Raw genomic sequence first — 26,456 nt, 5'->3', positions numbered from 1 at the left:
ATACAGAATCTCAAAAGGAGTAAGATTCAGCTTATAACGGGTGTTATGTGCCCGAAAGAGTGCAAAGGGGAGGAGGGTCACCCAGTCCCCGCCAGTCTCTATTGCCAACTTTGTCAAAGTTTCTTTTAGGGTCCGATTCATTCTCTCAACCTGTCCTGAGCTCTGGGGATTATATTCGCAATGTAACTTCCATTTCGTCCCCAGAGCTTGGGCCAGCCCTTGTACAATCTGGCTCACAAAGGCAGGTCCATTATCAGAGCCCATAGTCACTGGCAGCCCATACCTAGGCCCTATCTCCTCTAAGATCTTTTTAGCAACCACTATTGCTGTCTCTCCCTTAGTGGGGAAAGCTTCCACCCACCCCGAGAAGGTATCTACCAGAACCAACAGATAGCGGTACCCGTACTTGCCTGGCCTTACCTCAGTGAAATCTATCTCCCAATGTTGCCCTGGCTTTTCCCCTCGGTACCTCGTTCCCGAGTGCTGCTTCTTCTCTGCCCTCATCAGCTGGCACGCTTCGCAGGCTTGAATTATCTCTCGTACAGTGGCATTTTGTCGAGGGAACCTCAGGCAGGCCGTCTGGAGAAGTGTTAGGGTCTTTTTTTCTCCCAAGTGTGTAGTTGTGTGCAGGTGTTCACACAGGTGACGACCCAGGGTGGCAGGCAAGATCAGGTTGTTGATTTGGTCTCAGTACCATCCATCTTGGTCATCTTTCTGGAGGGTGGTATCCTTGTTGATCCAGGCGAGATCAGGGAGGGAATATTCGGGAACTGGTGGCAAGGTCCCCATACAAGGAGGTGGAAGTCCCACGGCTAATATGAGGGCAGCATAGTCCCGGCTAGCCGCTTCTCGAGCGGCCGCATCAGCAGCACGATTGCCCCGCGCCTTAGGGTCTTCTCCTTTCTGGTGACCGGGGACATGTACTATAGCTACTGCCTGGGGTAGTTGGACAGCTTCCAAGATCCTGCGAATCTCAGGCAGATTTTTGACCTCTTTTCCCTCAGCTGTCCGAAATCCCCTTTCTTGGTATATGGGACCTTGCATATGGGCAGTGCTGAAAGCATATCGGCTGTCAGTAAAAATGGTGACTCTCTTCCCTTTGGCTTGCTCCAGAGCCTGTGTTAGGGCAATCAATTCTGCTTTTTGTGCAGAAGTGTTTGGGGGTAGTGTCTCAGCCCATATCGTCTGCCCTGAATCATCAACTATGGCGGCTCCCGCCTTCCTTTGCCCATCTTTTACATAACTGCTCCCATCGGTGAACCATACTAGCTCCCTGTTGCTTAGGGGTACATCAGTTAAGTCTTTTCGTGCCGCCAGGGCCTCAGCCAGTATCTCACTGCAATCGTGGAGAGGGCTGTCCTTCTCTGGGTTGGGTAAGAGCGTGGCCGGATTTAGGAAGCAAGGGGTCTGAAAACGCACCCATGGGGCATCGAGCAGCAAGGCCTGGTAGTGTGTCAAGCGGGCACTGGAGATCCACTTACCCGGCGGCTGCTTTAAAACCCCTTCTACGGCGTGGGGGGTGTAAACCGAGAGTTGCTGTCCATACGTCAACTTGTCAGCGTCGCGGACGAGGAGGGCTGTAGCTGCAATGATGCGAAGGCAAGGGGGCCACCCAGCGGCCACCGGGTCTAATCGCTTCGAAAGGTATGCTACCGGCCGCTTCCATGGTCCCCATTGTTGAGTCAAGACCCCCTTTCCTATTCCTTGCTTTTCATCTACAAACAGCTGGAATGGCTTATTTGGGTTAGGCAGGGCAAGGGCTGGGGCTTCTAGTAGGGCCCGTCTGAGTGTCTGGAAAGCCTGTTTCATTGGCTCAGTCCAAGTCCAGTTTGGGGTCTCTTTACTTCCCTCATATAAGGGCTGGGCCTTCTCAGCAAACCCCATAATCCACAGTCTGCAATATCCAACAGTCCCCAGAAACTCTCTCACCTGGCGGGGGTTTTTGGGCTCTGGTATCTGCAATATTGTTTCTTTCATGGCCTGGGTTAGCCACCTTTGCCCCTGCCTGATCTTATACCCCAAATAGGTGACCTCTTGCCGGGCTATTTGTGCCTTCTTTGCGCTAGCGCGATACCCCGAGATGCCTAGGGTCTGTAATAGGTCCCCAGTGGCACGGCTGCAAGCTTCCTCTGTGGTTCCAGCCAACATAAGGTCATCTACATATTGTAGCAGAATGACCTCTGGGTGGCAAGCCCGATATTCTTAGAGGTCCTCACTCAGAGCCTCATTAACCAAGGTAGGGGAGTTCTTGAACCCCTGTGGGAGGCGGGTCCAAGTTAATTGTACTACCGGTTGGCCCTCCCCCTCAGTCCACTCAAAGGCAAATATCTCCTGGCCCCGAACTGCCAGGGGTAGGCTGAAAAAGGCATCCTTCAAGTCCAGCACAGTGTACCAAGTGTACTCAGGCAGTAAACTGCTCAGGAGGGTATACGGGTTAGGGACAGTTGGGTGTATGTCACTCACCCGTTTGTTGACTTCTCGCAGGTCTTGGACAGGTCTGTAATCTTTCCCCCCTGGCTTCTTCACCGGCAGTAAGGGGGTGTGGGGATTGGCATCGCCTGAGAATTCCGGCCTCCATGAGCCGTCGAATGTGGGGAGTGATCCCCCGCCGAGCTTCTTGGCTCATAGGGTACTGTCTCACCCTCACAGGAACTGCCTCGGCCTTTAGCTCGATGACGACCGGATGTCTCTGTTTGGCTAGTCCCATTCCTGCTGTTTCTGCCCAGGCCAATGGATATTTATGGACCCACGGTTGTACATCTAGTGCTATGGTCTCTGAGGGCTTAGGCGCAAAAAGTCTGTATTCATCTCTTAAGGCTAGGGACAAGACATGTATCGGTTGTCCAAGTCCATCCGTGACTGACATTCCCCCGGGGTCAAAATGGATCTGAGCATTAACTTTAGTCAACAAGTCTCTTCCAAGTAGAGGGGCTGGGCATTCTGGTATCACCAAAAACGAATGGGACACCTGGTGGGTCCCCAGATTTACTTTCCATTCTGTGGTCCAACAATATCTTTTTGTCCCCATGGCTCCTTGCACTAAGCTGGTTTTCTTAGACATTGGTCCCAGTTTTTTATTTAAAACAGAGTGTTGGGCGCCAGTATCTACCATGAAGCCAACGGGTTTCCCCTCCACATGTATGGCTACCCAGGACTCGGGGAGGGGTGCCGAGTCTCGACTCCCCTAGTCACTGTCTTACCCCGCATATAGAACTCGAGTTCCAGGGGGGATTTTCTCTCTCTGGGTCATTCCTCTCCTTGAGTCCCTCTTAGGGCACTCGTTTTTCCAGTGCCCCTGTTCTTTGCAGTAGGCGCACTGATCCTTCTTTAGGGCCTGCCTTTTTGGTTTTTCTTTTTCTCCCGTCCGGGGGTCTCGAGGTTCCCTCAATTCTGTTCCGGCCTTTATCCCCGCAAAAAGAATCTGGGCTAGCTCCTTCTGGTTCTTCTGGTTTTCCCTCGCCCTATGTTCCCTATCTTCTTTCCTGATCTTCTCCGCTAATTCCCTTTCCTCCCGCCGAATTCGCTCTTCCCTTTCTTCTGGGGTTTCCCTATTATTAAATACCTTTTCAGCTACTTTCAGTAAATCCTGTATTGTCTGTTCTCCCAATCCCTCTACCTTTTGTAATTTCTTCCTAATATCTGGGGCTGCCTGATTCACGAACGCTAACAGAACTGCAGCGCGTGACTCCTCAGCCTGGGGGTCCATAGGTGTATATTGCCTGAAAGCTTCCATCAGCCTCTCTAGGAAGGCTGCCGGGCTTTCAGTGGGCTCTTGCCTTACTAAATTTACCTTTGCCAGATTTGTCGGCTTTCTTGCTGCAGCCCGCAGGCCAGCCATTAGAGTCTGGCGGTACACTCGGAGACGCTCCCTACCTTCCACCCGCTCAAAATCCCAGTTAGGCCGCAACAGGGGAAACCCCTCGTCCACAAGATGAGGCTGGGCGGTTGGCCTCCCGTCGACCCCTGGGGCCCGTTTCCGCGCCTCTGCCAGAATTCGCTCCCGTTCTTCCGTGGTGAAGAGCACCTGCAACAGCTGCTGACAATCATCCCAGGTGGGATTATGAGTGAACAAAATGGAATCTAAGAGGTCAATGAGGCCTTGGGGTTTCTCTGAGAAAGGAGGGTTTTGGGTCTTCCAATTGTACAGGTCACTCGTGGAAAAGGGCCAGTACTGATAGGTTCGCTCTCCGTCCGGGTTAGTTGGTCCCACTCGGACGGGGAGCGCCTGAACAGTGGATGAAGGTAACTCTGGGGCCCCAGGGTCTTGCTTACCCCTATCTCCCTTAGTTTTCCCCCGGGTCCCCAATGCCAGCCCCCCCTCACGGTCGGTTCCCGTTGGCCCTCTTAATCCTCTCGGTTCACCTGTGGGAGCTTCTCTCCTCGGAGGGGATTGCAAGGAGGGCACATATGGCAGAGGCCTTATCTCCGTTTCTAGATCTATCAGGTTTGGATAAGATGATTCCTGAAGGACTGGTTTTGGGTCCTCTTTCTTTTTGGTTTCCTCCGGGGGGTCTCCATCACCAGGACCTGTGAATTGGAGGAACTAGGAAGTTTGTGAACAAAAGGTTTTAACCATTTAGGCGGATTTTCCACTAGATCCTGCCAGACCATGACATAGGGGACCTGACTCGGATGGCCCCAGGGATCAGGAGCCATAATCTTCTCCTTCACAGCCTGTATGATGGACGGTTGAAAGGTGCCTTCCGGAGGCCATCCAACCTGAAAGGCGGGCCACTGCAGAACAAAAAGTTATTAATTTACTTTTCTTGACTAGCAAAGACAAGTTATGGGCCCTGGCCCTGACATCCGAAAAATGGTCAGTCATGAGAGAAAGTGGGGTAGATTCTCCCTGCCCCATGGTCAAAGAATAAACGGTAAGGAAGAGAGAGAGGAAGTCACTGAGAACGACCACCAAAAATCCTACCGGGAGTGGTGGCGGCCAAGAGGTTGGGCTTATGGTATGCTTTTGGAACTGTTTATGTGCCGGCGTCGTTGCACGGAAGTTTTCTTGCTGGGGGCGGGCACCCTAGGGGTTTCTAGTCCGTTCCGTGACCCCCTTATCCTCTCACGGGAGTCTTCAAGTGGCAGGTGCCCTAATGGCCTTTAAGTGCCTGACCCGTGCCCACAAGAAGAATTTTAGGCCACGTCCTCAGTTAGGGATGTTAAAGGAGAGTTTCACCCGGTCGGGCTCTAGTTACTGAGGCTTACTTATTGTAGGGCCTTCAGAGTCCGCCAGAGTGTAGCCCTGGCCAGGACTCATCAAATGCCCCCACAACCGTTCGCCTGTTCACTGAAACTCCCGAAAAGAAAAGGAGTTGAGGGCAGATCAGAGAAGAAGAGAAGGAGAAAAAGTCAGAAGTGAGAAAGAACGATGCACCAGAAGAGAACGAGACTAGAGACAATGCCGGCACACACAAAAACACGGAGAGCCAAAGACAAACACACGGACAAACAAACGTCGGCCGACGACACAGCGCTGGGTTTTCGGGCCCCCTGAATTTTCTTGCCTCCCGGTAGCAGATTCACCTTACAGAATGGCGTCCGCTTTTCACCAGACTCGGGGTCGGTAGAGGAACTTTCCTTCCCGCGGAGTCGGCTGCCTCCCAGCGCATCCGCTGGCCTCATGCCGGCTGGCCCCCCTTTATAGAAAGCCTTCCTTCTGTGCCAGATACCTCCCTGCTTCCCAGCAGGGCCTTGGATTTACTCTGGACTTTCCTGAGCACCGGTGTTATTATTTATCCTTCCCCTTTGTCCTGTAAGCGTTCCCTTCTCCCGGTCAAGGGATCCCAGACGAGCCCCCAAACGTTATGCCCGATGTCCGAATCCGAGCGGGAAGAGAGAGAAGGCTTCCAAGACAATGCAACTCGCAAAAAAGGGAAGTTTATTACTGTCTCGAGCCAGGGCTTTCTGCCACAAACATCACAGTGGTGCAGGGTCAGAAAGCGCTGAGCTCAAGCTTGTTACACAAATTTATAAGATATGCAAAAGCGGTTAGTAGCTGGCTTAAGCGGATTGGTTACATGTTTGCAAGGCAATTCTATTGGTACAGATTTTCGCGGGCTTTTTTCAAACCTGGGCGTTCACGGGCTTTTCAGCTCTCCCTTTGTTCTTACTGGGCGCATATTGATTGGCTGGCTCCAGGTTACCTGATGGGGGTAGGGAATCTTACCATTTCGGGGGAAGCTAAAACTTAGGTCCAGGCCGCCCGTCACGGTATTAACCCTGGCAGCCTCACATTCCCCCCTGTCTTGTTGTTCCTGTAGAGGAATCTTTCTCTTCATCCTGGGCTACCATCTGATATTGCTGCCTCAATACCATAATCTGAATGGTATTTAGACGTTCTTTAATAAATGACATTAGCCGGTTTAAAATACAAGGGCCAAATGTAAGTGTTAATAATAGCACTATAAGCGGGCCCAGGAGGGTGGAAACTAAGGTGGTCAGCCAGGGGGAGCGTTGAAACCAAGACTCAAACCATCCCTGTTGGGCCTCCCGTTCCCTCTTTCATTGCGCCAGCCCTTCTCTTACTTTTGCCATAGATTCTCTTACCACTCCTGTGTGGTCTGCATAGAAACAACATTCTTCTCCCAGAACCGCGCAGACCCCACCGTGTTGGAGAAAAATCAAGTCTAATCCTCTCCTATTCTGCAAGACCACCTCAGACAAGGAAGTCAGAGACTTCTCTAAGTGGCTGATTGATTCTTCTATGCGAGTTATATCTTCATCTATGGCGGCTCGTAGGGAGGAAAACCCTTGGCCTTGCAGAGATAGTGAAGCTATTCCTGTCCCTGCTCCTGCCAGCCCAAGACTGAACAAGGCTGCCATGGTGATTGCACTGATTGGCTCTCTCTTTTGTCTTAGCAATTCCCGGTCCCAGTGTGAGTACATAACCTCTTCAGAGTGGTATAAGATTTTTGGCATTACAGCAACCAGGACACAGAATTCTTGACTCTGGTTAAAAATCTTCACAATGTAAACATGGGGTTAGCCCAGTATGTGAACAAATCCACCAACCCCCAACCTCTGGCACAATCCAATGTTTGCCGTGTAAGCGTAGGTTACTAATAGTCCGGGCACAGAGGGAAGTTTTATCACGTGGCACTGTGCCCAAACAGAGTCCCTGTCCCCAGACTTCATTCATTGTGAGGCCAACCTTGCGTTCTTCCCATCGGCATGGGGGTGGGTTCTGGCCTGAAGATAAGTGGTAAGAGACATTGAGGCCTATGGCCTCATAGAAGGGTGGGTGAAGATTATAACAAAGCCAACAGGACTGGGTCGCATTAGGGTTGGTATGGTTTAAGACCGTAAAGGCTGCATTCACTAAGGCCCATAGGGGGTCCTGAATTGCTGAGCTAATGGTAACAGCCAGAGGGCCAGGGGTTTCTGTCAGTTTGCCTCTGAGGCTCGGGGTAGAGGAGATGTTAAATGTTCCCGGCAAGCTTGGTCTGAAGGTGGTTGGCTTGGGGGTCGCCTTATGCCCCTGTAATGCTTTGACCAGATTGGGACCTAAACTATGTACCTGCACCGGCTCAATAACCTGTTTAATGATTAAAAGCTCGCCTGGGTAGGGGCCGGGCCAATTTACGTGAAGCTGAAAACCCCAAGTCAGTCCTGAGGTCCAGCGGTTTTCTTTCTTCGCCCGTTCCTGGTTAAATTGTACTCGTACCTGAGGCCCCTGGTGTCTACGGTCCTTGAAGGTGAAGCTAACTAGATCTCTGTTTCCGACATCCCACCTCTGGGGTCCATCACAAGAGGTCACACAACTCCAGCTCCTGCAATAATAGCTTTCTATGCCACCACAGGTTTTCCAGTTATTTCTTACATAGCCCGGGCAAGCCCAAAACCCCAACCTATGGTTTTTTATCCCATCCCTATAGGACTTATCATAGAGACCGTCCTGCTTTGCGAAGAGGCTTGAGAGGTCGAAGTTCAGGTCTGGCCACCAGGTGTTTGGAGGGTGGATTCCTGAGGTCTCATTGAGCAGCTCATGAGTTTGCCCGTCGTTGAGTTTCCATGTGATCTTAGCAGGTTGATGGGGGTTATGACTGGTCACTCCTGGGTCGATGAGAGCTGCCATCAGCAGGAGAATTAGGAGGCCTCCCGGCGGACGAGTTTCAGTTTCAAAGGATTTGACGGGTGAGGACTCGCCTTCCATTCTGCTCGCGCTTTTTCCTGTTCTTCCGATGTGGCTTGCCGCACGTGATTGCAGTGAACCCAGGGTCCAATCCTGTCGACCTTGACAGCGGTAGGAGTGGTAAGAAGAACAACATAAGGGCGTTTCCATCTAGGTTCTAATACTTTAGATTGGTGTCGTTTTACCCAAACCCAATCACCTGGGCCAATATTATGTGAGGGGAGGGCCCTCTTGTTTTGGCCCTCATGTATCTCTCGAATCAATTTCCAAACATGGTTATGCATCTTACTTAATGCTATCAGAGTTTGCTGGAATTGTCCCAAAGTAGGGGGTGGCAGACATTTTCCTTCGAAAATAGGATACACAGGAGGGGGTCTTCCATACAGAATCTCAAAAGGAGTAAGATTCAGCTTATAAGGGGTGTTACGTGCCCGAAAGAGTGCAAAGGGGAGGAGGGTCACCCAGTCCCCGCCAGTCTCTATTGCCAACTTTGTCAAAGTTTCTTTTAGGGTCCGATTCATTCTCTCAACCTGTCCTGAGCTCTGGGGATTATATTAGCAATGTAACTTCCATTTCATCCCCAGAGCTTGGGCCAGCCCTTGTACAATCTGGCTCACAAAGGCAGGTCCATTATCAGAGCCCATAGTCACTGGCAGCCCATACCTAGGCCCTATCTCCTCTAAGATCTTTTTAGCAACCACTATTGCTGTCTCTCCCTTAGTGGGGAAAGCTTCCACCCACCCCGAGAAGGTATCTACCAGAACCAACAGATAGCGGTACCCGTACTTGCCTGGCCTTACCTCAGTGAAATCTATCTCCCAATGTTGCCCTGGCTTTTCCGCTCGGTACCTCGTTCCCGAGTGCTGCTTCTTCTCTGCCCTCATCAGCTGGCACGCTTTGCAGGCTTGAATTATCTCTCGTACAGTGGCATTTTGTCGAGGGAACCTCAGGCAGGCCGTCTGGAGAAGTGTTAGGGTCTTTTTTTCTCCCAAGTGTGTAGTTGTGTGCAGGTGTTCACACAGGTGACGACCCAGGGTGGCAGGCAAGATCAGGTTGTTGATTTGGTCTCGGTACCATCCATCTTGGTCATCTTTCTGGAGGGTGGTATCCTTGTTGATCCAGGCGAGATCAGGGAGGGAATATTCGGGAACTGGTGGCAAGGTCCCCAAACAAGGAGGTGGAAGTCCCACGGCTAATATGAGGGCAGCATAGTCCCGGCTAGCCGCTTCTCGAGCGGCCGCATCAGCAGCACGATTGCCCCGCGCCTTAGGGTCTTCTCCTTTCTGGTGACCGGGGACATGTACTATAGCTACTGCCTGGGGTAGTTGGACAGCTTCCAAGATCCTGCGAATCTCAGGCAGATTTTTGACCTCTTTTCCCTCAGCTGTCCGAAATCCCCTTTCTTGGTATATGGGACCTTGCATATGGGCAGTGCTGAAAGCATATCGGCTGTCAGTAAAAATGGTGACTCTCTTCCCTTTGGCTTGCTCCAGAGCCTGTGTTAGGGCAATCAATTCTGCTTTTTGTGCAGAAGTGTTTGGGGGTAGTGTCTCAGCCCATATCGTCTGCCCTGAATCATCAACTATGGCGGCTCCCGCCTTCCTTTGCCCATCTTTTACATAACTGCTCCCATCGGTGAACCATACTAGCTCCCTGTTGCTTAGGGGTACATCAGTTAAGTCTTTTCGTGCCGCCAGGGCCTCAGCCAGTATCTCACTGCAATCGTGGAGAGGGCTGTCCTTCTCTGGGTTGGGTAAGAGCGTGGCCGGATTTAGGAAGCAAGGGGTCTGAAAACGCACCCATGGGGCATCGAGCAGCAAGGCCTGGTAGTGTGTCAAGCGGGCATTGGAGATCCACTTACCCGGCGGCTGCTTTAAAACCCCTTCTACGGCGTGGGGGGTGTAAACCGAGAGTTGCTGTCCATACGTCAACTTGTCAGCGTCGCGGACGAGGAGGGCTGTAGCTGCAATGATGCGAAGGCAAGGGGGCCACCCAGCGGCCACCGGGTCTAATCGCTTCGAAAGGTATGCTACCGGCCGCTTCCATGGTCCCCATTGTTGAGTCAAGACCCCCTTTCCTATTCCTTGCTTTTCATCTACAAACAGCTGGAATGGCTTATTTGGGTTAGGCAGGGCAAGGGCTGGGGCTTCTAGTAGGGCCCGTCTGAGTGTCTGGAAAGCCTGTTTCATTGGCTCAGTCCAAGTCCAGTTTGGGGTCTCTTTACTTCCCTCATATAAGGGCCGGGCCTTCTCAGCAAACCCCATAATCCACAGTCTGCAATATCCAACAGTCCCCAGAAACTCTCTCACCTGGCGGGGGTTTTTGGGCTCTGGTATCTGCAATATTGTTTCTTTCATGGCCTGGGTTAGCCACCTTTGCCCCTGCCTGATCTTATACCCCAAATAGGTGACCTCTTGCCGGGCTATTTGTGCCTTCTTTGCGCTAGCGCGATACCCCGAGATGCCTAGGGTCTGTAATAGGTCCCCAGTGGCACGGCTGCAAGCTTCCTCTGTGGTTCCAGCCAACATAAGGTCATCTACATATTGTAGCAGAATGACCTCTGGGTGGCAAGCCCGATATTCTTAGAGGTCCTCACTCAGAGCCTCATTAAACAAGGTAGGGGAGTTCTTGAACCCCTGTGGGAGGCGGGTCCAAGTTAATTGTACTACCGGTTGGCCCTCCCCCTCAGTCCACTCAAAGGCAAATATCTCCTGGCTCCGAACTGCCAGGGGTAGGCTGAAAAAGGCATCCTTCAAGTCCAGCACAGTGTACCAAGTGTACTCAGGCAGTAAACTGCTCAGGAGGGTATACGGGTTAGGGACAGTTGGGTGTATGTCACTCACCCGTTTGTTGACTTCTCGCAGGTCTTGGACAGGTCTGTAATCTGTCCCCCCTGGCTTCTTCACCGGCAGTAAGGGGGTGTGGGGATTGGCATCGCCTGAGAATTCCGGCCTCCATGAGCCGTCGAATGTGGGGAGTGATCCCCCGCCGAGCTTCTTGGCTCATAGGGTACTGTCTCACCCTCACAGGAACTGCCTCGGCCTTTAGCTCGATGACGACCGGATGTCTCTGTTTGGCTAGTCCCATTCCTGCTGTTTCTGCCCAGGCCAATGGATATTTATGGACCCACGGTTGTACATCTAGTGCTATGGTCTCTGAGGGCTTAGGCGCAAAAAGTCTGTATTCATCTCTTAAGGCTAGGGACAAGACATGTATCGGTTGTCCAAGTCCATCCGTGACTGACATTCCCCCGGGGTCAAAATGGATCTGAGCATTAACTTTAGTCAACAAGTCTCTTCCAAGTAGAGGGGCTGGGCATTCTGGTATCACCAAAAACGAATGGGACACCTGGTGGGTCCCCAGATTTACTTTCCATTCTGTGGTCCAACAATATCTTTTTGTCCCCATGGCTCCTTGCACTAAGCTGGTTTTCTTAGACATTGGTCCCAGTTTTTTATTTAAAACAGAGTGTTGGGCGCCAGTATCTACCATGAAGCCAACGGGTTTCCCCTCCACATGTATGGCTACCCAGGACTCGGGGAGGGGTGCCGAGTCTCGACTCCCCTAGTCACTGTCTTCCCCCGCATATAGAACTCGAGTTCCAGGGGGGATTTTCTCTCTCTGGGTCATTCCTCTCCTTGAGTCCCTCTTAGGGCACTCGTTTTTCCAGTGCCCCTGTTCTTTGCAGTAGGCGCACTGATCCTTCTTTAGGGCCTGCCTTTTTGGTTTTTCTTTTTCTCCCGTCCGGGGGTCTCGAGGTTCCCTCAATTCTGTTCCGGCCTTTATCCCCGCAAAAAGAATCTGGGCTAGCTCCTTCTGGTTCTTCCGGTTTTCCCTCGCCCTATGTTCCCTATCTTCTTTCCTGATCTTCTCCGCTAATTCCCTTTCCTCCCGCCGAATTCGCTCTTCCCTTTCTTCTGGGGTTTCCCTATTATTAAATACCTTTTCAGCTACTTTCAGTAAATCCTGTATTGTCTGTTCTCCCAATCCCTCTACCTTTTGTAATTTCTTCCTAATATCTGGGGCTGCCTGATTCACGAACGCTAACAGAACTGCAGCGCGTGACTCCTCAGCCTGGGGGTCCATAGGTGTATATTGCCTGAAAGCTTCCATCAGCCTCTCTAGGAAGGCTGCCGGGCTTTCAGTGGGCTCTTGCCTTACTAAATTTACCTTTGCCAGATTTGTCGGCTTTCTTGCTGCAGCCCGCAGGCCAGCCATTAGAGTCTGGCGGTACACTCGGAGACGCTCCCTACCTTCCACCCGCTCAAAATCCCAGTTAGGCCGCAACAGGGGAAACCCCTCGTCCACAAGATGAGGCTGGGCGGTTGGCCTCCCGTCGACCCCTGGGGCCCGTTTCCGCGCCTCTGCCAGAATTCGCTCCCGTTCTTCCGTGGTGAAGAGCACCTGCAACAGCTGCTGACAATCATCCCAGGTGGGATTATGAGTGAACAAAATGGAATCTAAGAGGTCAATGAGGCCTTGGGGTTTCTCTGAGAAAGGAGGGTTTTGGGTCTTCCAATTGTACAGGTCACTCGTGGAAAAGGGCCAGTACTGATAGGTTCGCTCTCCGTCCGGGTTAGTTGGTCCCACTCGGACGGGGAGCGCCTGAACAGTGGATGAAGGTAACTCTGGGGCCCCAGGGTCTTGCTTACCCCTATCTCCCTTAGTTTTCCCCCGGGTCCCCAATGCCAGCCCCCCCTCACGGTCGGTTCCCGTTGGCCCTCTTAATCCTCTCGGTTCACCTGTGGGAGCTTCTCTCCTCGGAGGGGATTGCAAGGAGGGCACATATGGCAGAGGCCTTATCTCCGTTTCTAGATCTATCAGGTTTGGATAAGATGATTCCTGAAGGACTGGTTTTGGGTCCTCTTTCTTTTTGGTTTCCTCCGGGGGGTCTCCATCACCAGGACCTGTGAATTGGAGGAACTAGGAAGTTTGTGAACAAAAGGTTTTAACCATTTAGGCGGATTTTCCACTAGATCCTGCCAGACCATGACATAGGGGACCTGACTCGGATGGCCCCAGGGATCAGGAGCCATAATCTTCTCCTTCACAGCCTGTATGATGGACGGTTGAAAGGTGCCTTCCGGAGGCCATCCAACCTGAAAGGCGGGCCACTGCAGAACAAAAAGTTATTAATTTACTTTTCTTGACTAGCAAAGACAAGTTATGGGCCCTGGCCCTGACATCCGAAAAATGGTCAGTCATGAGAGAAAGTGGGGTAGATTCTCCCTGCCCCATGGTCAAAGAATAAACGGTAAGGAAGAGAGAGAGGAAGTCACTGAGAACGACCACCAAAAATCCTACCGGGAGTGGTGGCGGCCAAGAGGTTGGGCTTATGGTATGCTTTTGGAACTGTTTATGTGCCGGCGTCGTTGCACGGAAGTTTTCTTGCTGGGGGCGGGCACCCTAGGGGTTTCTAGTCCGTTCCGTGACCCCCTTATCCTCTCACGGGAGTCTTCAAGTGGCAGGTGCCCTAATGGCCTTTAAGTGCCTGACCCGTGCCCACAAGAAGAATTTTAGGCCACGTCCTCAGTTAGGGATGTTAAAGGAGAGTTTCACCCGGTCGGGCTCTAGTTACTGAGGCTTACTTATTGTAGGGCCTTCAGAGTCCGCCAGAGTGTAGCCCTGGCCAGGACTCATCAAATGCCCCCACAACCGTTCGCCTGTTCACTGAAACTCCCGAAAAGAAAAGGAGTTGAGGGCAGATCAGAGAAGAAGAGAAGGAGAAAAAGTCAGAAGTGAGAAAGAACGATGCACCAGAAGAGAACGAGACTAGAGACAATGCCGGCACACACAAAAACACGGAGAGCCAAAGACAAACACACGGACAAACAAACGTCGGCCGACGACACAGCGCTGGGTTTTCGGGCCCCCTGAATTTTCTTGCCTCCCGGTAGCAGATTCACCTTACAGAATGGCGTCCGCTTTTCACCAGACTCGGGGTCGGTAGAGGAACTTTCCTTCCCGCGGAGTCAGCTGCCTCCCAGCGCATCCGCTGGCCTCATGCCGGCTGGCCCCCCTTTATAGAAAGCCTTCCTTCTGTGCCAGATACCTCCCTGCTTCCCAGCAGGGCCTTGGATTTACTCTGGACTTTCCTGAGCACCGGTGTTATTATTTATCCTTCCCCTTTGTCCTGTAAGCGTTCCCTTCTCCCGGTCAAGGGATCCCAGACGAGCCCCCAAACGTTATGCCCGATGTCCGAATCCGAGCGGGAAGAGAGAGAAGGCTTCCAAGACAATGCAACTCGCAAAAAAGGGAAGTTTATTACTGTCTCGAGCCAGGGCTTTCTGCCACAAACATCACAGTGGTGCAGGGTCAGAAAGCGCTGAGCTCAAGCTTGTTACACAAATTTATAAGATATGCAAAAGCGGTTAGTAGCTGGCTTAAGCGGATTGGTTACATGTTTGCAAGGCAATTCTATTGGTACAGATTTTCGCGGGCTTTTTTCAAACCTGGGCGTTCACGGGCTTTTCAGCTCTCCCTTTGTTCTTACTGGGCGCATATTGATTGGCTGGCTCCAGGTTACCTGATGGGGGTAGGGAATCTTACCATTTCGGGGGAAGCTAAAACTTAGGTCCAGGCCGCCCGTCACGGTATTAACCCTGGCAGCCTCACATTCCCCCCTGTCTTGTTGTTCCTGTAGAGGAATCTTTCTCTTCATCCTGGGCTACCATCTGATATTGCTGCCTCAATACCATAATCTGAATGGTATTTAGACGTTCTTTAATAAATGACATTAGCCGGTTTAAAATACAAGGGCCAAATGTAAGTGTTAATAATAGCACTATAAGCGGGCCCAGGAGGGTGGAAACTAAGGTGTTCAGCCAGGGGGAGCGTTGAAACCAAGACTCAAACCATCCCTGTTGGGCCTCCCGTTCCCTCTTTCATTGCGCCAGCCCTTCTCTTACTTTTGCCATAGATTCTCTTACCACTCCTGTGTGGTCTGCATAGAAACAACATTCTTCTCCCAGAACCGCGCAGACCCCACCGTGTTGGAGAAAAATCAAGTCTAATCCTCTCCTATTCTGCAAGACCACCTCAGACAAGGAAGTCAGAGACTTCTCTAAGTGGCTGATTGATTCTTCTATGCGAGTTATATCTTCATCTATGGCGGCTCGTAGGGAGGAAAACCCTTGGCCTTGCAGAGATAGTGAAGCTATTCCTGTCCCTGCTCCTGCCAGCCCAAGACTGAACAAGGCTGCCATGGTGATTGCACTGATTGGCTCTCTCTTTTGTCTTAGCAATTCCCGGTCCCAGTGTGAGTACATAACCTCTTCAGAGTGGTATAAGATTTTTGGCATTACAGCAACCAGGACACAGAATTCTTGACTCTGGTTAAAAATCTTCACAATGTAAACATGGGGTTAGCCCAGTATGTGAACAAATCCACCAACCCCCAACCTCTGGCACAATCCAATGTTTGCCGTGTAAGCGTAGGTTACTAATAGTCCGGGCACAGAGGGAAGTTTTATCACGTGGCACTGTGCCCAAACAGAGTCCCTGTCCCCAGACTTCATTCATTGTGAGGCCAACCTTGCGTTCTTCCCATCGGCATGGGGGTGGGTTCTGGCCTGAAGATAAGTGGTAAGAGACATTGAGGCCTATGGCCTCATAGAAGGGTGGGTGAAGATTATAACAAAGCCAACAGGACTGGGTCGCATTAGGGTTGGTATGGTTTAAGACCGTAAAGGCTGCATTCACTAAGGCCCATAGGGGGTCCTGAATTGCTGAGCTAATGGTAACAGCCAGAGGGCCAGGGGTTTCTGTCAGTTTGCCTCTGAGGCTCGGGGTAGAGGAGATGTTAAATGTTCCCGGCAAGCTTGGTCTGAAGGTGGTTGGCTTGGGGGTCGCCTTATGCCCCTGTAATGCTTTGACCAGATTGGGACCTAAACTATGTACCTGCACCGGCTCAATAACCTGTTTAATGATTAAAAGCTCGCCTGGGTAGGGGCCGGGCCAATTTACGTGAAGCTGAAAACCCCAAGTCAGTCCTGAGGTCCAGCGGTTTTCTTTCTTCGCCCGTTCCTGGTTAAATTGTACTCGTACCTGAGGCCCCTGGTGTCTACGGTCCTTGAAGGTGAAGCTAACTAGATCTCTGTTTCCGACATCCCACCTCTGGGGTCCATCACAAGAGGTCACACAACTCCAGCTCCTGCAATAATAGCTTTCTATGCCACCACAGGTTTTCCAGTTATTTCTTACATAGCCCGGGCAAGCCCAAAACCCCAACCTATGGTTTTTTATCCCATCCCTATAGGACTTATCATAGAGACCGTCCTGCTTTGCGAAGAGGCTTGAGAGGTCGAAGTTCAGGTCTGGCCACCAGGTGTTTGGAGGGTGGATTCCTGAGGTCTCATTGAGCAGCTCATGAGTTTGCCCGTCGTTGAGTTTCCATGTGATCTTAGCAGGTTGATGGGGGTTATGACTGGTCACTCCTGGGTCGATGAGAGCTGCCATCAGCAGGAGAATTAGGAGGCCTCCCGGCGGACGAGTTTCAGTTTCAAAGGATTTGACGGGTGAGGACTCGCCTTCCATTCTGCTCGCGCTTTTTCCTGTTCTTCCGATGTGGCTTGCCGCACGTGATTGCAGTGAACCCAGGGTCCAATCCTGTCGACCTTGACAGCGGTAGGAGTGGTAAGAAGAACAACATAAGGGCGTTTCCATCTAGGTTCTAATACTTTAGATTGGTGTCGTTTTACCCAAACCCAATCACCTGGGCCAATATTATGTGAGGGGAGGGCCCTCTTGTTTTGGCCCTCATGTATCTCTCGAATCAATTTCCAAACATGGTTATGCATCTTACTTAATGCTATCAGAGTTTGCTGGAATTGTCCCAAAGTAGGGGGTGGCAGACATTTTCCTTCGAAAATAGGATACACAGGAGGGGGTCTTCCATACAGAATCTCAAAAGGAGTAAGATTCAGCTTATAAGGGGTGTTACGTGCCCGAAAGAGTGCAAAGGGGAGGAGGGTCACCCAGTCCCCGCCAGTCTCTATTGCCAACTTTGTCAAAGTTTCTTTTAGGGTCCGATTCATTCTCTCAACCTGTCCTGAGCTCTGGGGATTATATTAGCAATGTAACTTCCATTTCATCCCCAGAGCTTGGGCCAGCCCTTGTACAATCTGGCTCACAAAGGCAGGTCCATTATCAGAGCCCATAGTCACTGGCAGCCCATACCTAGGCCCTATCTCCTCTAAGATCTTTTTAGCAACCACTATTGCTGTCTCTCCCTTAGTGGGGAAAGCTTCCACCCACCCCGAGAAGGTATCTACCAGAACCAACAGATAGCGGTACCCGTACTTGCCTGGCCTTACCTCAGTGAAATCTATCTCCCAATGTTGCCCTGGCTTTTCCGCTCGGTACCTCGTTCCCGAGTGCTGCTTCTTCTCTGCCCTCATCAGCTGGCACGCTTTGCAGGCTTGAATTATCTCTCGTACAGTGGCATTTTGTCGAGGGAACCTCAGGCAGGCCGTCTGGAGAAGTGTTAGGGTCTTTTTTTCTCCCAAGTGTGTAGTTGTGTGCAGGTGTTCACACAGGTGACGACCCAGGGTGGCAGGCAAGATCAGGTTGTTGATTTGGTCTCGGTACCATCCATCTTGGTCATCTTTCTGGAGGGTGGTATCCTTGTTGATCCAGGCGAGATCAGGGAGGGAATATTCGGGAACTGGTGGCAAGGTCCCCAAACAAGGAGGTGGAAGTCCCACGGCTAATATGAGGGCAGCATAGTCCCGGCTAGCCGCTTCTCGAGCGGCCGCATCAGCAGCACGATTGCCCCGCGCCTTAGGGTCTTCTCCTTTCTGGTGACCGGGGACATGTACTATAGCTACTGCCTGGGGTAGTTGGACAGCTTCCAAGATCCTGCGAATCTCAGGCAGATTTTTGACCTCTTTTCCCTCAGCTGTCCGAAATCCCCTTTCTTGGTATATGGGACCTTGCATATGGGCAGTGCTGAAAGCATATCGGCTGTCAGTAAAAATGGTGACTCTCTTCCCTTTGGCTTGCTCCAGAGCCTGTGTTAGGGCAATCAATTCTGCTTTTTGTGCAGAAGTGTTTGGGGGTAGTGTCTCAGCCCATATCGTCTGCCCTGAATCATCAACTATGGCGGCTCCCGCCTTCCTTTGCCCATCTTTTACATAACTGCTCCCATCGGTGAACCATACTAGCTCCCTGTTGCTTAGGGGTACATCAGTTAAGTCTTTTCGTGCCGCCAGGGCCTCAGCCAGTATCTCACTGCAATCGTGGAGAGGGCTGTCCTTCTCTGGGTTGGGTAAGAGCGTGGCCGGATTTAGGAAGCAAGGGGTCTGAAAACGCACCCATGGGGCATCGAGCAGCAAGGCCTGGTAGTGTGTCAAGCGGGCATTGGAGATCCACTTACCCGGCGGCTGCTTTAAAACCCCTTCTACGGCGTGGGGGGTGTAAACCGAGAGTTGCTGTCCATACGTCAACTTGTCAGCGTCGCGGACGAGGAGGGCTGTAGCTGCAATGATGCGAAGGCAAGGGGGCCACCCAGCGGCCACCGGGTCTAATCGCTTCGAAAGGTATGCTACCGGCCGCTTCCATGGTCCCCATTGTTGAGTCAAGACCCCCTTTCCTATTCCTTGCTTTTCATCTACAAACAGCTGGAATGGCTTATTTGGGTTAGGCAGGGCAAGGGCTGGGGCTTCTAGTAGGGCCCGTCTGAGTGTCTGGAAAGCCTGTTTCATTGGCTCAGTCCAAGTCCAGTTTGGGGTCTCTTTACTTCCCTCATATAAGGGCCGGGCCTTCTCAGCAAACCCCATAATCCACAGTCTGCAATATCCAACAGTCCCCAGAAACTCTCTCACCTGGCGGGGGTTTTTGGGCTCTGGTATCTGCAATATTGTTTCTTTCATGGCCTGGGTTAGCCACCTTTGCCCCTGCCTGATCTTATACCCCAAATAGGTGACCTCTTGCCGGGCTATTTGTGCCTTCTTTGCGCTAGCGCGATACCCCGAGATGCCTAGGGTCTGTAATAGGTCCCCAGTGGCACGGCTGCAAGCTTCCTCTGTGGTTCCAGCCAACATAAGGTCATCTACATATTGTAGCAGAATGACCTCTGGGTGGCAAGCCCGATATTCTTAGAGGTCCTCACTCAGAGCCTCATTAAACAAGGTAGGGGAGTTCTTGAACCCCTGTGGGAGGCGGGTCCAAGTTAATTGTACTACCGGTTGGCCCTCCCCCTCAGTCCACTCAAAGGCAAATATCTCCTGGCTCCGAACTGCCAGGGGTAGGCTGAAAAAGGCATCCTTCAAGTCCAGCACAGTGTACCAAGTGTACTCAGGCAGTAAACTGCTCAGGAGGGTATACGGGTTAGGGACAGTTGGGTGTATGTCACTCACCCGTTTGTTGACTTCTCGCAGGTCTTGGACAGGTCTGTAATCTGTCCCCCCTGGCTTCTTCACCGGCAGTAAGGGGGTGTGGGGATTGGCATCGCCTGAGAATTCCGGCCTCCATGAGCCGTCGAATGTGGGGAGTGATCCCCCGCCGAGCTTCTTGGCTCATAGGGTACTGTCTCACCCTCACAGGAACTGCCTCGGCCTTTAGCTCGATGACGACCGGATGTCTCTGTTTGGCTAGTCCCATTCCTGCTGTTTCTGCCCAGGCCAATGGATATTTATGGACCCACGGTTGTACATCTAGTGCTATGGTCTCTGAGGGCTTAGGCGCAAAAAGTCTGTATTCATCTCTTAAGGCTAGGGACAAGACATGTATCGGTTGTCCAAGTCCATCCGTGACTGACATTCCCCCGGGGTCAAAATGGATCTGAGCATTAACTTTAGTCAACAAGTCTCTTCCAAGTAGAGGGGCTGGGCATTCTGGTATCACCAAAAACGAATGGGACACCTGGTGGGTCCCCAGATTTACTTTCCATTCTGTGGTCCAACAATATCTTTTTGTCCCCATGGCTCCTTGCACTAAGCTGGTTTTCTTAGACATTGGTCCCAGTTTTTTATTTAAAACAGAGTGTTGGGCGCCAGTATCTACCATGAAGCCAACGGGTTTCCCCTCCACATGTATGGCTACCCAGGACTCGGGGAGGGGTGCCGAGTCTCGACTCCCCTAGTCACTGTCTTCCCCCGCATATAGAACTCGAGTTCCAGGGGGGATTTTCTCTCTCTGGGTCATTCCTCTCCTTGAGTCCCTCTTAGGGCACTCGTTTTTCCAGTGCCCCTGTTCTTTGCAGTAGGCGCACTGATCCTTCTTTAGGGCCTGCCTTTTTGGTTTTTCTTTTTCTCCCGTCCGGGGGTCTCGAGGTTCCCTCAATTCTGTTCCGGCCTTTATCCCCGCAAAAAGAATCTGGGCTAGCTCCTTCTGGTTCTTCCGGTTTTCCCTCGCCCTATGTTCCCTATCTTCTTTCCTGATCTTCTCCGCTAATTCCCTTTCCTCCCGCCGAATTCGCTCTTCCCTTTCTTCTGGGGTTTCCCTATTATTAAATACCTTTTCAGCTACTTTCAGTAAATCCTGTATTGTCTGTTCTCCCAATCCCTCTACCTTTTGTAATTTCTTCCTAATATCTGGGGCTGCCTGATTCACGAACGCTAACAGAACTGCAGCGCGTGACTCCTCAGCCTGGGGGTCCATAGGTGTATATTGCCTGAAAGCTTCCATCAGCCTCTCTAGGAAGGCTGCCGGGCTTTCAGTGGGCTCTTGCCTTACTAAATTTACCTTTGCCAGATTTGTCGGCTTTCTTGCTGCAGCCCGCAGGCCAGCCATTAGAGTCTGGCGGTACACTCGGAGACGCTCCCTACCTTCCACCCGCTCAAAATCCCAGTTAGGCCGCAACAGGGGAAACCCCTCGTCCACAAGATGAGGCTGGGCGGTTGGCCTCCTGTCGACCCCTGGGGCCCGTTTCCGCGCCTCTGCCAGAATTCGCTCCCGTTCTTCCGTGGTGAAGAGCACCTGCAACAGCTGCTGACAATCATCCCAGGTGGGATTATGAGTGAACAAAATGGAATCTAAGAGGTCAATGAGGCCTTGGGGTTTCTCTGAGAAAGGAGGGTTTTGGGTCTTCCAATTGTACAGGTCACTCGTGGAAAAGGGCCAGTACTGATAGGTTCGCTCTCCGTCCGGGTTAGTTGGTCCCACTCGGACGGGGAGCGCCTGAACAGTGGATGAAGGTAACTCTGGGGCCCCAGGGTCTTGCTTACCCCTATCTCCCTTAGTTTTCCCCCGGGTCCCCAATGCCAGCCCCCCCTCACGGTCGGTTCCCGTTGGCCCTCTTAATCCTCTCGGTTCACCTGTGGGAGCTTCTCTCCTCGGAGGGGATTGCAAGGAGGGCACATATGGCAGAGGCCTTATCTCCGTTTCTAGATCTATCAGGTTTGGATAAGATGATTCCTGAAGGACTGGTTTTGGGTCCTCTTTCTTTTTGGTTTCCTCCGGGGGGTCTCCATCACCAGGACCTGTGAATTGGAGGAACTAGGAAGTTTGTGAACAAAAGGTTTTAACCATTTAGGCGGATTTTCCACTAGATCCTGCCAGACCATGACATAGGGGACCTGACTCGGATGGCCCCAGGGATCAGGAGCCATAATCTTCTCCTTCACAGCCTGTATGATGGACGGTTGAAAGGTGCCTTCCGGAGGCCATCCAACCTGAAAGGCGGGCCACTGCAGAACAAAAAGTTATTAATTTACTTTTCTTGACTAGCAAAGACAAGTTATGGGCCCTGGCCCTGACATCCGAAAAATGGTCAGTCATGAGAGAAAGTGGGGTAGATTCTCCCTGCCCCATGGTCAAAGAATAAACGGTAAGGAAGAGAGAGAGGAAGTCACTGAGAACGACCACCAAAAATCCTACCGGGAGTGGTGGCGGCCAAGAGGTTGGGCTTATGGTATGCTTTTGGAACTGTTTATGTGCCGGCGTCGTTGCACGGAAGTTTTCTTGCTGGGGGCGGGCACCCTAGGGGTTTCTAGTCCGTTCCGTGACCCCCTTATCCTCTCACGGGAGTCTTCAAGTGGCAGGTGCCCTAATGGCCTTTAAGTGCCTGACCCGTGCCCACAAGAAGAATTTTAGGCCACGTCCTCAGTTAGGGATGTTAAAGGAGAGTTTCACCCGGTCGGGCTCTAGTTACTGAGGCTTACTTATTGTAGGGCCTTCAGAGTCCGCCAGAGTGTAGCCCTGGCCAGGACTCATCAAATGCCCCCACAACCGTTCGCCTGTTCACTGAAACTCCCGAAAAGAAAAGGAGTTGAGGGCAGATCAGAGAAGAAGAGAAGGAGAAAAAGTCAGAAGTGAGAAAGAACGATGCACCAGAAGAGAACGAGACTAGAGACAATGCCGGCACACACAAAAACACGGAGAGCCAAAGACAAACACACGGACAAACAAACGTCGGCCGACGACACAGCGCTGGGTTTTCGGGCCCCCTGAATTTTCTTGCCTCCCGGTAGCAGATTCACCTTACAGAATGGCGTCCGCTTTTCACCAGACTCGGGGTCGGTAGAGGAACTTTCCTTCCCGCGGAGTCGGCTGCCTCCCAGCGCATCCGCTGGCCTCATGCCGGCTGGCCCCCCTTTATAGAAAGCCTTCCTTCTGTGCCAGATACCTCCCTGCTTCCCAGCAGGGCCTTGGATTTACTCTGGACTTTCCTGAGCACCGGTGTTATTATTTATCCTTCCCCTTTGTCCTGTAAGCGTTCCCTTCTCCCGGTCAAGGGATCCCAGACGAGCCCCCAAACGTTATGCCCGATGTCCGAATCCGAGCGGGAAGAGAGAGAAGGCTTCCAAGACAATGCAACTCGCAAAAAAGGGAAGTTTATTACTGTCTCGAGCCAGGGCTTTCTGCCACAAACATCACAGTGGTGCAGGGTCAGAAAGCGCTGAGCTCAAGCTTGTTACACAAATTTATAAGATATGCAAAAGCGGTTAGTAGCTGGCTTAAGCGGATTGGTTACATGTTTGCAAGGCAATTCTATTGGTACAGATTTTCGCGGGCTTTTTTCAAACCTGGGCGTTCACGGGCTTTTCAGCTCTCCCTTTGTTCTTACTGGGCGCATATTGATTGGCTGGCTCCAGGTTACCTGATGGGGGTAGGGAATCTTACCATTTCGGGGGAAGCTAAAACTTAGGTCCAGGCCGCCCGTCACGGTATTAACCCTGGCAGCCTCACATTCCCCCCTGTCTTGTTGTTCCTGTAGAGGAATCTTTCTCTTCATCCTGGGCTACCATCTGATATTGCTGCCTCAATACCATAATCTGAATGGTATTTAGACGTTCTTTAATAAATGACATTAGCCGGTTTAAAATACAAGGGCCAAATGTAAGTGTTAATAATAGCACTATAAGCGGGCCCAGGAGGGTGGAAACTAAGGTGGTCAGCCAGGGGGAGCGTTGAAACCAAGACTCAAACCATCCCTGTTGGGCCTCCCGTTCCCTCTTTCATTGCGCCAGCCCTTCTCTTACTTTTGCCATAGATTCTCTTACCACTCCTGTGTGGTCTGCATAGAAACAACATTCTTCTCCCAGAACCGCGCAGACCCCACCGTGTTGGAGAAAAATCAAGTCTAATCCTCTCCTATTCTGCAAGACCACCTCAGACAAGGAAGTCAGAGACTTCTCTAAGTGGCTGATTGATTCTTCTATGCGAGTTATATCTTCATCTATGGCGGCTCGTAGGGAGGAAAACCCTTGGCCTTGCAGAGATAGTGAAGCTATTCCTGTCCCTGCTCCTGCCAGCCCAAGACTGAACAAGGCTGCCATGGTGATTGCACTGATTGGCTCTCTCTTTTGTCTTAGCAATTCCCGGTCCCAGTGTGAGTACATAACCTCTTCAGAGTGGTATAAGATTTTTGGCATTACAGCAACCAGGACACAGAATTCTTGACTCTGGTTAAAAATCTTCACAATGTAAACATGGGGTTAGCCCAGTATGTGAACAAATCCACCAACCCCCAACCTCTGGCACAATCCAATGTTTGCCGTGTAAGCGTAGGTTACTAATAGTCCGGGCACAGAGGGAAGTTTTATCACGTGGCACTGTGCCCAAACAGAGTCCCTGTCCCCAGACTTCATTCATTGTGAGGCCAACCTTGCGTTCTTCCCATCGGCATGGGGGTGGGTTCTGGCCTGAAGATAAGTGGTAAGAGACATTGAGGCCTATGGCCTCATAGAAGGGTGGGTGAAGATTATAACAAAGCCAACAGGACTGGGTCGCATTAGGGTTGGTATGGTTTAAGACCGTAAAGGCTGCATTCACTAAGGCCCATAGGGGGTCCTGAATTGCTGAGCTAATGGTAACAGCCAGAGGGCCAGGGGTTTCTGTCAGTTTGCCTCTGAGGCTCGGGGTAGAGGAGATGTTAAATGTTCCCGGCAAGCTTGGTCTGAAGGTGGTTGGCTTGGGGGTCGCCTTATGCCCCTGTAATGCTTTGACCAGATTGGGACCTAAACTATGTACCTGCACCGGCTCAATAACCTGTTTAATGATTAAAAGCTCGCCTGGGTAGGGGCCGGGCCAATTTACGTGAAGCTGAAAACCCCAAGTCAGTCCTGAGGTCCAGCGGTTTTCTTTCTTCGCCCGTTCCTGGTTAAATTGTACTCGTACCTGAGGCCCCTGGTGTCTACGGTCCTTGAAGGTGAAGCTAACTAGATCTCTGTTTCCGACATCCCACCTCTGGGGTCCATCACAAGAGGTCACACAACTCCAGCTCCTGCAATAATAGCTTTCTATGCCATCACAGGTTTTCCAGTTATTTCTTACATAGCCCGGGCAAGCCCAAAACCCCAACCTATGGTTTTTTATCCCATCCCTATAGGACTTATCATAGAGACCGTCCTGCTTTGCGAAGAGGCTTGAGAGGTCGAAGTTCAGGTCTGGCCACCAGGTGTTTGGAGGGTGGATTCCTGAGGTCTCATTGAGCAGCTCATGAGTTTGCCCGTCGTTGAGTTTCCATGTGATCTTAGCAGGTTGATGGGGGTTATGACTGGTCACTCCTGGGTCGATGAGAGCTGCCATCAGCAGGAAAATTAGGAGGCCTCCCGGCGGACGAGTTTCAGTTTCAAAGAATTTGACGGGTGAGGACTCGCCTTCCATTCTGCTCGCGCTTTTTCCTGTTCTTCCGATGTGGCTTGCCGCACGTGATTGCAGTGAACCCAGGGTCCAATCCTGTCGACCTTGACAGCGGTAGGAGTGGTAAGAAGAACAACATAAGGGCGTTTCCATCTAGGTTCTAATACTTTAGATTGGTGTCGTTTTACCCAAACCCAATCACCTGGGCCAATATTATGTGAGGGGAGGGCCCTCTTGTTTTGGCCCTCATGTATCTCTCGAATCAATTTCCAAACATGGTTATGCATCTTACTTAATGCTATCAGAGTTTGCTGGAATTGTCCCAAAGTAGGGGGTGGCAGACATTTTCCTTCGAAAATAGGATACACAGGAGGGGGTCTTCCATACAGAATCTCAAAAGGAGTAAGATTCAGCTTATAAGGGGTGTTACGTGCCCGAAAGAGTGCAAAGGGGAGGAGGGTCACCCAGTCCCCGCCAGTCTCTATTGCCAACTTTGTCAAAGTTTCTTTTAGGGTCCGATTCATTCTCTCAACCTGTCCTGAGCTCTGGGGATTATATTCGCAGTGTAACTTCCATTTCGTCCCCAGAGCTTGGGCCAGCCCTTGTACAATCTGGCTCACAAAGGCAGGTCCATTATCAGAGCCCATAGTCACTGGCAGCCCATACCTAGGCCCTATCTCCTCTAAGATCTTTTTAGCAACCACTATTGCTGTCTCTCCCTTAGTGGGGAAAGCTTCCACCCACCCCGAGAAGGTATCTACCAGAACCAACAGATAGCGGTACCCGTACTTGCCTGGCCTTACCTCAGTGAAATCTATCTCCCAATCTTGCCCTGGCTTTTCCCCTCGGTACCTCGTTCCCGAGTGCTGCTTCTTCTCTGCCCTCATCAGCTGGCACGCTTCGCAGGCTTGAATTATCTCTCGTACAGTGGCATTTTGTCGAGGGAACCTCAGGCAGGCCGTCTGGAGAAGTGTTAGGGTCTTTTTTTCTCCCAAGTGTGTAGTTGTGTGCAGGTGTTCACACAGGTGACGACCCAGGGTGGCAGGCAAGATCAGGTTGTTGATTTGGTCTCGGTACCATCCATCTTGGTCATCTTTCTGGAGGGTGGTATCCTTGTTGATCCAGGCGAGATCAGGGAGGGAATATTCGGGAACTGGTGGCAAGGTCCCCATACAAGGAGGTGGAAGTCCCACGGCTAATATGAGGGCAGCATAGTCCCGGCTAGCCGCTTCTCGAGCGGCCGCATCAGCAGCACGATTGCCCCGCGCCTTAGGGTCTTCTCCTATCTGGTGACCGG

At 51.5% G+C, this 26,456-nt stretch overlaps 2 protein-coding genes across 2 annotated transcripts in view; both read right to left on the bottom strand.

Annotated features, from left to right (window-relative positions):
- LOC133054425 (uncharacterized) overlaps positions 1-26,000 on the bottom strand; it is a 41,095-nt gene extending 15,095 nt beyond the window's left edge. Inside the window, exon 1 of the mRNA XM_061139395.1 lies at positions 470-26,000. Within this exon, the coding sequence (XP_060995378.1) occupies positions 688-2,148 (1,461 nt within the window). The 5' untranslated portion in view covers positions 2,149-26,000 and the 3' untranslated portion in view covers positions 470-687. The remainder of the gene's footprint in view (positions 1-469) is intronic.
- Positions 14,379-26,000, bottom strand: LOC133054427 (protein NYNRIN-like). Its single transcript, XM_061139396.1, has one exon. It carries the CDS (start codon positions 19,174-19,176, stop codon positions 17,203-17,205), a length of 1,974 nt encoding a protein of 657 aa, XP_060995379.1. The 5' UTR covers positions 19,177-26,000; the 3' UTR covers positions 14,379-17,202.
- Positions 26,001-26,456: the final 456 nt, after the last annotated feature.

Source organism: Dama dama, chromosome 4 (genome assembly GCF_033118175.1).
Source record: "Dama dama isolate Ldn47 chromosome 4, ASM3311817v1, whole genome shotgun sequence".
Classification (NCBI taxonomy): Eukaryota; Metazoa; Chordata; class Mammalia; order Artiodactyla; family Cervidae; genus Dama; species Dama dama.
The sequence above is the reverse complement of the archived record's forward strand: the minus strand, read 5'-3'. Positions and strand labels throughout refer to the sequence as shown.